The 12,394-nt window shown below is 38.5% G+C and overlaps 1 protein-coding gene across 1 annotated transcript in view; it reads left to right on the top strand.

Annotated features, from left to right (window-relative positions):
* The window catches only part of LOC134671309 (uncharacterized), a 45,227-nt gene extending 33,599 nt beyond the window's left edge, over positions 1–11,628 (top strand). Inside the window, exons 3-4 of the mRNA XM_063529134.1 lie at positions 1,270–1,344; positions 9,347–11,628. Coding sequence (XP_063385204.1) covers positions 1,270–1,344; positions 9,347–10,345 — 1,074 coding nt within the window. The 3' untranslated portion in view covers positions 10,346–11,628. The remainder of the gene's footprint in view (positions 1–1,269; positions 1,345–9,346) is intronic.
* The last annotated feature ends 766 nt before the right edge of the window (positions 11,629–12,394 follow it).

Below are 12,394 nucleotides of genomic sequence, written 5' to 3'. Positions count from 1 at the left end.
ATAATGAAGCACAATCGTAAACATGAATTTCTATGACCCGTTGATCATCAAATCTCAAAAGTTCAGCATTAGACTTGAATGTTTTACAACATAATAATTTTAATTTGGCTTTTGACGGTTCTAAATTACCTACGCATGAAATTAAATTATGTATACCTATGCAATGTTCTAGGAAAACGAGTATTCAGTTACAACTCGTAAACGTAGCTGTGTATTCGACGACTGAGTTTATTAACCCATGGTTAGTTGGTTTTACGATGCTCGTCAGTCATAGTTAGTAGGCAATGTGCTAAGTACAAATTCAAATATGCAACAGTCCCTCGTCTTTGCAATCCTTACTTTGTTGTGTTAAAAAGAGTTATTGTGACAAAATTAACTTAGTAATTTATTTTGTCACCAATTAAAATACGAAATACGAAAATTCAAGCATTTAATTTCATCCTCGAAATCGGAGCGACAGAGCGTTTTGTCAATACCAGCAATTAATATCAGCGGTTGGTTCTTATAATTATTAAAGCTTACCGAGGCGAAAGCTGGCGTCAAGTTAACGTCAACTCCAACTAATGAGTGTTTCCAATGACAAATGCTGCATTCGGCTAGGCCACCGTTGTGAAATTTGGCTAGATACGGGCGTCAATTACGCCGCTCCTTAATTGGAGTGCTGTACGTTTTGTTTTAATTCCGATGGGGATATACAAGTTCTGTTTCTGCTCTAGTTACATATTTGTTGAATGCTGCTAACGTTCTCAGTTAATATGGGATATAAAGTTACTTGTTATAGCAATTGATTTTAATTGACCTTATCGACAAATGAGGTTAAAAACGACGTACCTATGAACTAGTGAGATCATGTATGTATTTTTTTCAGTTGTATTTAGAAATTGATGGTTGACTTGCAATATGTAATATTATTTCCTTAAATCAATATTTAGAAAAGACCATAAGTATACTTCTGTGGATACAACTAGATTATTAATGACCTGACAACAAAAATATGAATTTGACCGTTTCGTTTTCTAATGATTAATTTCTCGTACTAACGACTGCCTTTTCGAACTACAATAACAAATGGATTTAGGTACACGCGAAACAACTGATAACGATATCGTGGAGTAATTAAACGAAACGATTTCCGTAATTTACTGATACATAGAAAATAACAGGTATTATTAATGAAAAAAGCTTTTTGATACTCCGGAATAGTCGGTACCTGTGACTCTAAAGTGCCAATTAAGAAACTTAATAATAGTGAACCTTTTTTTGTTGCAGTGCTGGGAGAATTGCGAGCTTCTTCAGTCTAACTACCAAATATGGGGAGCTGTCTGTGAAGAAAAGGACATCTGCGTAAGTAAACCGATCAATTATAATTAAATATCAACTATACCCCCATATAACCATTCCAGTCGCAGAATCATCAAAGTGGTAACTAAATGTCAGATGTGTCGTAACAGAGTCCACACAATGTGTCTAGAATTGTTTCGAAACAAAGTGTCGTCGCCGTGTGTACACTTTTCCGTAACAAGGTGTCGACACATTTGTGTGCACTTTGCGTGCGGTTTGCGACTAAATCTGACAGCAAATTTGTGACAGCAAATGTCAATATAAAATACCTCTTAAAAACCAAGGTTTGTCAAACTACTATTAGTGTCTCGTGTGCTCGTAAGTAATTCTAGTAAGTCATCATGGGCGATGCAAATGATAATAATCAACCAAAACCATATAAACACCCAACACCCGTCAACCTTTTACAGAAAAGTTTTTAAAGAAATGCAATAAGCTACTTAGGTCAGCCAACGAATGCTCCAAAAAGTTGTAGAGGAAAATGCTCGGAACACAATTTTTGACTCTGTAACTTGGTTTGGACAAGTTAGGAGGTGAACATATCAAAAGTCCCCGGCCGTAGCCCTTGAGCGGGGGGAAGAGAGGGGGCTTTGTTTGAAGTACCCATTTTCCGGTTTTTCGATTATATCTCGGAAACTATGCATCTTAGCGACATGGCTACTTATACAAAATGAAAGTTAATTTAATTTGTTACAAGTTTATTCAGTCAATTTTTTCGATATGTTGAATAGTTTTTGAGATATCCGCTCTTGAAAGTTTATTTAGGGCTCTCAATTTTATCTTGATATATCTACATCAGTGAAGGTGCTAGGCCGTGTATGGTATCGTTTTCGTATAAATCTGGGTTGCTGAATCCATTTAAGGTATCACATTGACACCATTCCACAAAATTAAAAAAAAATCTTTTTAGGGTTCCGTAGGTACCTCAAAAGCAAAAAACGGAATCCTTATAGGATCACTCGTGCGTCTGTATGTCTGTCCGTCTGAATACACAAAATAGTTCTTTACCTATAGTTGACAGGAAAACCTATTAGAAATGTGCAGTCAAGCGCGAGTCGGACTTAATGTACGGAACCCTTAATACGCGAGTCCGACTCGCACTTGGCCGGTTTTTTTTAAACTCCTCTTAACGCTTAACCCCTGAACCGATTTCGTTGAAATTTGGTATAGAAATAGTTTGCGTCCCGGAACAGGAAATAGGATAGATCTTATAACCAAAATCATCTTTTGAAGGTGTGAAAAGTGGCGTGGCAATTTGTACGGGAAATCAATAACCGCTGAACCAATTTATATTAAATTTGGTATGGTCTACATCTTTGATTTAGTTAAAAATGATAAAAAAACATGACTTCAAACCTAAACTTAAACAGTATTAACTTCAAGAAGTCAATTCTGAATTCCCCCCTACACCTCATTTCACACCTTTAAAGGATGATTTTTGAGATAACTTATTATGTCCTGTCTCAGGACTCAAAATATATGTGTACTAAATTTAAATTAAAACTGTTCAGCAGTTTAAGCGTGAAGAGGAGTTTAAAAGAAAGTATTTTAATAAGTTTATATGTTTTTACTTTGGAATGGTGTCAATGTGATACCGTAACTAAATTTGGTACTGCGAATTTATACGAAAACGATACCAAACATGGCCTCGTAGCTTTACTGTTGTAGAAGTCAAAATAAAATTGAGAGCCCTAAATTCTTATTACTTGGCCAAACTTGTGTAGAAGGAAAAGGAAAAATAAAAGTCTTCGGCAGGAATATAAGACACAAATATTTTTTTTTTTGCGTTACTATTTCAATCATCAAATATAAACATACCTTGATTATATTATTCTAGTGAGATCCTCATAGATAAACAAAAACATTTACTTAAAAAATTACAAGGTCGAAATGTCACGGAACTTGTGAGAGTAATATGTGAAAAATAAAAACTTTTATGACAAAAAAATCTGGACACAATTTAAGAAGCATCCAACTGCGTCGAGGAATCATCTGTATTTTTGCTTGTTTCATTACCTCCTCGCTTTTTTTTTTGTCCTTTGTATTCTGTAGCAAGGACAACCCATAACCACGACCACTCTGACAAGAGTGTACGACTAAGGAGGAGGATTCTGTAGCAATTTGTTAGATCTGAAAATAAAGATAACTTGCGTCGTCACGGATGTCGATTTATAGGTTTTAGAGAGTGCAGAATTCGAAAACGATGATCATTTTATAATCCAAGATGGCGGCTACGTATTTTGTCATAAAAGTCGTCATGAATATCGTTTTATAGGTTTTAGGAAGTGCCGATTTCGAAAATGATGACGAGTTTGGAATCCAAGATGTGTGCCGTGCACTTTGTCATAAAAGTCGTCATGGATATCGTTTTATAGGTTTTAGGGAGTGCAGAATTCGAAAATGATGACCATTTTGGATTCCAAGATGTCTGCCGTGCACTTTGTCATATAAGCCGTCATAGATGTTGATTTATAGGTGTTAGGAAGAGCAGATTTCAAAAATGATGACCATGACCAATACAACGACATCCATGTCGACTTTTAACATAGTGCATGGCCGCCATCTCGGATTCCAAAATAATTATTATTTTCGAAATCTGCGCTCCCTAAAACCTATAAAACGACAGCCATGACGACTTTTATGACATATTGCATGGCCGCACTTTTTGGATTCCAAAATGGTCATCATTTTCGAAATCAGGGCCCCCTAAAACCTATAAAACGACACCCATGACAACTTTTATGACAGTGCATGGCCGCCATTTTGGATTCCAAAATGGTCATCATTTTCGAAATCAGGGCCCCCTAAAACCTATAAAACGACACCCATGACAACTTTTATGACATAGTGCATGGCCGCCATTCTGGATTCCAAAATGGTCATCATTTTCTAAATTTGCGCACCCCAAAACCTATAAAACGACACCCATGACGACTTTTATGACATTGCATGGCCGCCATTTTGGATTTCAAAATGGTCATCATTTTCTAAATCGGGGCCCCCTAAAACCTATAAAACGACATCCATGGCGACTTTTATGACATAGTGCATGGCCGCCATTCTGGATTCTAAAATGGTCATCATTTTCTAAATCTGCGCACCCCAAAACCTATAAAACGACACCCATGACGACTTTTATGACATAGTGCATGGCCGCCATTTTGGATTTCAAAATGGTCATCATTTTCTAAATCGGGGCCCCCTAAAACCTATAAAACGACATCCATGGCGACTTTTATGACATAGTGCATGGCCGCCATTTTGGATTTCAAAATGGTCATCATTTTCTAAATCGGGGCCCCCTAAAACCTATAAAACGACATCCATGGCGACTTTTATGACATAGTGCATGGCCGCCATTCTGGATTCCAAAATGGTCATCATTTTCTAAATCTGCGCACCCCAAAACCTATAAAACGACACCCATGACGACTTTTATGACATAGTGCATGGCCGCCATTTTGGATTTCAAATGGTCATCATTTTCTAAATCGGGGCCCCCTAAAACCTATAAAACGACATCCATGGCGACTTTTATGACATAGTGCATGGCCGCCATTCTGGATTCCAAAATGGTCATCATTTTCTAAATCTGCGCACCCCAAAACCTATAAAACGACACCCATGACGACTTTTATGACATAGTGCATGGCCGCCATTTTGGATTTCAAAATGGTCATCATTTTCTAAATCGGGGCCCCCTAAAACCTATAAAACGACATCCATGGCGACTTTTATGACATAGTGCATGGCCGCCATTCTGGATTCCAAAATGGTCATCATTTTCTAAATCTGCGCACCCCAAAACCTATAAAACGACACCCATGACGACTTTTATGACATAGTGCATGGCCGCCATTTTGGATTTCAAAATGGTCATCATTTTCTAAATCGGGGCCCCCTAAAACCTATAAAATGACATCCATGGCGACTTTTATGACATAGTGCATGGCCGCCATTCTGGATTCCAAAATGGTCATCATTTTCTAAATCTGCGCACCCCAAAACCTATAAAACGACACCCATGACGACTTTTATGACATAGTGCATGGCCGCCATTTTGGATTTCAAATGGTCATCATTTTCTAAATCGGGGCCCCCTAAAACCTATAAAACGACATCCATGGCGACTTTTATGACATAGTGCATGGCCGCCATTCTGGATTCCAAAATGGTCATCATTTTCTAAATCGGGGCCCCCTAAAACCTATAAAACGACATCCATGGCGACTTTTATGACATAGTGCATGGCCGCCATTTTGGATTTCAAAATGGTCATCATTTTCTAAATCGGGGCCCCCTAAAACCTATAAAACGACATCCATGGCGACTTTTATGACATAGTGCATGGCCGCCATTCTGGATTCCAAAATGGTCATCATTTTCTAAATCTGCGCACCCCAAAACCTATAAAACGACAACCATTACGACTTTTATGACATAGTGCATGGCCGCCATTTTGGATTTCAAAATGGTCATCATTTTCTAAATCGGGGCCCCCTAAAACCTATAAAACGACATCCATGGCGACTTTTATGACATAGTGCATGGCCGCCATTTTGGATTTCAAAATGGTCATCATTTTCTAAATCGGGGCCCCCTAAAACCTATAAAACGACATCCATGGCGACTTTTATGACATAGTGCATGGCCGCCATTCTGGATTCCAAAATGGTCATCATTTTCTAAATCTGCGCACCCCAAAACCTATAAAACGACACCCATGACGACTTTTATGACATAGTGCATGGCCGCCATTTTGGATTTCAAAATGGTCATCATTTTCTAAATCGGGGCCCCCTAAAACCTATAAAACGACATCCATGGCGACTTTTATGACATAGTGCATGGCCGCCATTCTGGATTCCAAAATGGTCATCATTTTCTAAATCTGCGCACCCCAAAACCTATAAAACGACAACCATTACGACTTTTATGACATAGTGCATGGCCGCCATTTTGGATTTCAAAATGGTCATCATTTTCTAAATCAGGGCCCCCTAAAACCTATAAAATGACATCCATGGCGACTTTTATGACATAGTGCATGGCCGCCATTCTGGATTCCAAAATGGTCATCATTTTCTAAATCTGCGCACCCCAAAACCTATAAAACGACACCCATGACGACTTTTATGACATAGTGCATGGCCGCCATTTTGGATTTCAAATGGTCATCATTTTCTAAATCGGGGCCCCCTAAAACCTATAAAACGACATCCATGGCGACTTTTATGACATAGTGCATGGCCGCCATTCTGGATTCCAAAATGGTCATCATTTTCTAAATCTGCGCACCCCAAAACCTATAAAACGACACCCATGACGACTTTTATGACATAGTGCATGGCCGCCATTTTGGATTTCAAAATGGTCATCATTTTCTAAATCGGGGCCCCCTAAAACCTATAAAACGACATCCATGGCGACTTTTATGACATAGTGCATGGCCGCCATTCTGGATTCCAAAATGGTCATCATTTTCTAAATCTGCGCACCCCAAAACCTATAAAACGACACCCATGACGACTTTTATGACATAGTGCATGGCCGCCATTTTGGATTTCAAAATGGTCATCATTTTCTAAATCGGGGCCCCCTAAAACCTATAAAATGACATCCATGGCGACTTTTATGACATAGTGCATGGCCGCCATTCTGGATTCCAAAATGGTCATCATTTTCTAAATCTGCGCACCCCAAAACCTATAAAACGACACCCATGACGACTTTTATGACATAGTGCATGGCCGCCATTTTGGATTTCAAATGGTCATCATTTTCTAAATCGGGGCCCCCTAAAACCTATAAAACGACATCCATGGCGACTTTTATGACATAGTGCATGGCCGCCATTCTGGATTCCAAAATGGTCATCATTTTCTAAATCTGCGCACCCCAAAACCTATAAAACGACACCCATGACGACTTTTATGACATAGTGCATGGCCGCCATTTTGGATTTCAAAATGGTCATCATTTTCTAAATCGGGGCCCCCTAAAACCTATAAAACGACATCCATGGCGACTTTTATGACATAGTGCATGGCCGCCATTCTGGATTCCAAAATGGTCATCATTTTCTAAATCTGCGCACCCCAAAACCTATAAAACGACACCCATGACGACTTTTATGACATAGTGCATGGCCGCCATTTTGGATTTCAAAATGGTCATCATTTTCTAAATCGGGGCCCCCTAAAACCTATAAAACGACATCCATGACGACTTTTATGACATAGTGCATGACCGCCATCTTGGAATCCAAAATGGTCATCATTTTTGAAATCTGCGCCTCCTAAAACCTATAAAACGACATCCATGACGACTTTTATGACATAGTGCATGGCCGCCATCTTGGAATTCAAAATGGTCATCATTTTTGAAATCTGCGCCTCCTAAAACCTATAAAACGACACCCATGACGACTTTTATGGCATAGTGCATGGCCGCCATTTCGGATTCCAAAATGGTCATCATTTTCAAAATTGGGGCCCCCTAAAACGTATAAAACGACATCCATGACGACTTTTATGACACAGTGCATGGCCGCCATTTTGGATTCCAAAATGGTCATCATTTTCGAAATCGGCACTCCCTAAAACCTATAAATCGACACCCATCTCGACTTTTATGACAAAGTGTTTGGCTACCATCTGCATGCAAGACATTTCTATTATTTTTACGTACAAAAATGGCCCCCTGTCAACTTCCAACCGAGATTTAGTGCCAGTTGCACCAACCACATTTGACAGACTGATCATCGTCAGCCGGCGCGCCCCGCGCCTTTACTATGAAACTTTCCATACATAAAAATGTAGCGAACTCTTTAACGTTCGTAACAGTTTGGTGCAACCGACCCTTAATCGATAATTTATTCAATTAATATTCAGATTAATTCAATTTCAATCCATGTTAGGTCGACTTGACTAATCGCGATTAAAATTTGAGGATTAACTTTTTTTATTCCATTAATTAGTCGAATAAACAGTTAATCTATTAAGTCCCATCTCTGACCACGGTATTTTTACACTTTGAGAATATCTGAAAACAAATGAACACAAGGAGCCATTTTGCAAATCCAATAACTTTTGACAGCGCGTGTCATGTGTCTACACAGAGTCGACACAAAGTCGAAACATTTGCGACTACTTTGTGACTGCAATATTTCTCAGCCTTAAACCATATTTATACATCATAATTAACAAGTTTCGTAGTATGTAAAGCGTTATTTCTGTTATTTAAGTATAGTATACGCATCGAAGTACTAAAAATGCATCAAATAATATAGTTATGAACACAGGCACTGAGAAGTAAACAATTTCATTTCCGGCTAAACTAAAACAATGTGGTGGCGCGTTGATTATATTACACTTAGTTTATCAAATCACTCGAGCAGTTTAATTCCCCATTATAATTTAAGTCCTATTGTAATATAAATGCAAACAATATATAATTACGTCTTGTAATTCGTTTTAGAGATGGCGTATTAATGTCACTTATTTTTATTTAACTATTTTTCCATCTGACAGTTTCCATTTGACAGGAACAAAATGAACGAATGAACGAATGATTTTGGCATAAAGTAGTCGCAAACTAGTAACAATGTGTGCACACGGCGACCACACTTTATGTCACTTTGTGTCATGTGTCGACCCTTCCCCATTTCTGGTAACTGTGTCGACACGGCGACGACTCTGCGACTGGAATTGTGACCGAAACAGACGGTGTCGACACAAGATGTGTCTACACCGCGTCGTAACGGCGACTGGAAATGGTTGTATGGGCCTTTATCATTTGTAATGTACTACGCTGTTCCAAAGACGTGCTTAATAATAATGACAAAGCACACGCGACGCAGGAATGCAGTTGTGACAAATACAAATTGCAAGAAACCTTTGATCTACATTTCAAGTCGATAGTGGTTTTAACAAGTTCCTTGTTATAACGAGCATACAGGGACCACTTGTGGTTGCATATTATTCATGTTTTATTTTGTTTACAGTTCCCTGGATGCAAAGTGGCGTGTGAGTTCCACGCTGAAGCGGCAAGGGCATCGCAGACACAGCCTGTGATTCACACGAAAGGCGAGGGCGTCATGCGTGTTAGCGGAGCGCTAGCCCGCTGGCCACCCCCCGCCCCCCGCGCCACATCTCGCCCTACTCCCCTCGTCTATGTCGTCATGCGACGAGCTGCCGAGGGTCCGTGGAGACAAATCATTCAAACCCAATCGCTCGCCACCAGGGTACCTTCCAACAACGAGGGAGCTCTCCTTCGCGTCTTAGTTGTGGACCCACTCGGTCTCGTCACCATCTACAGCCCAGACGAAACCTGGGTCGCTCACGATTCCAACTCATCAAATCACGATCAACACAAATGGACTTTAAAAGAAATATCCTTGATTCACCAGAAAGTACTCGTAATAGGTGAAATTGCTTGGGAGCCAAGAATAGCTCGCGGTGTTTACCTTGTTACCTGGGAAGTCGACGGTGGTGGACTAAAAGGCAACCTGTTCACGGACTCAACCCGAGTAACGCTTTCTCTATGGCCTGATACTATTTACCATATCCAAGTAGAACTAGTTTCTAGAACCCCGGGCGTTGACAACGAAAGATCAGAAACGATGACCATCGATACGAGTCGAGCTCAACGTGTTTCAACTGAAAGCGTGCAAGACGTGCAAGTCAGCGAAGGTGACCGACTTATGTCCGTCCTTGTTAGTTCAATGAGAGGAGAGCGCGTGCCCGAGCGAGCACCTGACTCTGAATTAGTATTAGGTTGCTTATCAGCCATGATTGCCTTTGGTTTGGCTGTGCTTGCCGCTGTATTGTGGAGGCGGAGACGACGAGGTACATTTCCAGGGACCAACGTTTATGTCGGATCCTCCTCCGTACTCAAGCGAAAACTAGTGGAAGACTTTGCGCCCGCAGCTCATTGTTTCCAACCTGTGATAACTCCGGAGGCACCCAACAATGAGGTTGCTTCTAGGGATGTTGTTGTGTGACGTCACAGCTTCGACATGCTGTCTGTAGAAAACCGTACCTACAGTTCCTAAACTAGTGAACGAATTTTCGTGGACACTGACAAGTTACGAACAAGGAACCAGTGGAGTTGAGTTTCTTATGTGATATAAAAAAGGTATTTGGACAAGTGAAAATAGTGACGCTGGTTTGAAAAACGATGACAAGTTTTGTGATTTACGTTTAAAATTTTCGTTATGAACTTTTTGTAAGTCACCTGTTGTAAATGCTATGTAATAAATTATCTTCTTATGTGAAAATTCTTTTATGTAGATTTAGGCGATTGTAAATTAAAAAAATATACCTATAAATGTATTTATGAATCACAGTAAGGTTAACACCAGAAAAATTAGAATTGTAAATATGTTAAGAACAAAATAGTAAATCAAATTAGTAATTTTCTAAATATTCGATTCGTTTATACCGCTTGTACATAATGTGACTACTATAGGTACATGTAACGCAGAATGAATAAATGTTGGACGTCTATTTGTTTGGTATAGTTTTCAATCTCGATATGAACGCAGGTTTTAAGTATAGTATTATCAGTAAAATTTAGAACTATTTCTACAACTAGTCCTTATTATTGTTTAGTTAAAATATAGAATTAGATATATTTTACTAAAATACTTTTGATGGGGATGATCTGACTCATTCTAGTGAACTTACGATGTCTTCTTCAGCAATAAATAGATACATGTTTAATGTATATAAAAGAACATGATAATTATTGTAAAAACACGGCAAAGAGGTTATATTTTTGTTGTCTGACGACAGAAATAATCTAAGCATTATGTATGTAAATAAAGGAAGCAAACATTTATATAGGTACGAGTTCATTCTCTTATATTTCTTTGCAAAACGGTATTCAATTTCCTACAGACAGATCCAAACTATGACAATTAGCTATACTTTCTCAAGCAGATATCTAAATATATATTAACGTGTAAATTACCGCAAAAATAATCATCAAATCCCATGTTGTAGTCTATTTGTTTAAAGTTGATGTTAGCTTTAAACGTGTACTTAATAATTTAAGTTCGTTATGTAGTGCGAAACCGAAAATATAAAATACCAAAATTTGTCTCTTCCTAAGAACAAATTTGGGTTCGAACAACCAAAATCTGAATAGTTTATGCTAAGCGCTTAATTAAAGTTATTTATTTGTGATTAATTTTGTACCTTTACTCGATCTGTAAATAAATATTACGTGCTATTTGATGAAGCTGAACTTTAACGAGTATAAATAAATATGTCTGCCAAATTACAGTTTTGGTTTCATTTTAACATTAAGTACTGCAAGCCAAACTATGAATTAAAAAAAAATCAAGTGTGTTGTCAATTTCGATAATTTACCTACAACTATTTTCAATAAAATGCCTTCTAACGAACGGCTCTGACACCTTGAGATAAATTATTTGGTTTTTTGACACTTTTCAAATGTTTCGTAGCGGCCCTTTTAAAAGCATATCCAGACGATTCTCGTTTTTATTGGATAATTCTTAAACGTGAATCGATGTTTGTTTTTTTCTTTCTTCATGGAATGCTGGATTAAATCTTAAAAGTTTCTTTGTTCCCATCCGAAACAGTTTAAAAGCTCGTTTTGTAAAGTACTTGCTTGGCTAAACTTTCATCGATTTGACGCCTGAATGGAATCTCACTAACGAAATCCTTTAAATAAATATTAACTTGCGGATTTAGCATTGTTTAAAAAGGATACCGTTGGTTGGACCGTCATTTGGTTCTCTGATGGAACGCTGCCATTGTCTGAGGATTAACGTCAACGAATTTGTTGTCAACAAACGCCTGATCAAACAAAAAGATTTGTGCGTCAGAGAACCCCAAGGAACCCTTCATTTCAATCATTGTTGTTAGCTTGAGCGTGCGGGCTTAAGTACTTAACCGGAATATATTTAAAATAACGGTCCACGACAATACTTTGATTAAAGTGGATCGGAAAAAATCTAAGCGGTCAAGGAAAAGCGACCAAAAAAGCGGTAACAAAAATTAAAAGTTACCAATCGTAAATTTGG

This window comes from Cydia fagiglandana, chromosome 15 (assembly GCF_963556715.1).
Source record: "Cydia fagiglandana chromosome 15, ilCydFagi1.1, whole genome shotgun sequence".
NCBI classification, from domain to species: Eukaryota; Metazoa; Arthropoda; class Insecta; order Lepidoptera; family Tortricidae; genus Cydia; species Cydia fagiglandana.
The sequence above is the reverse complement of the archived record's forward strand: the minus strand, read 5'-3'. Positions and strand labels throughout refer to the sequence as shown.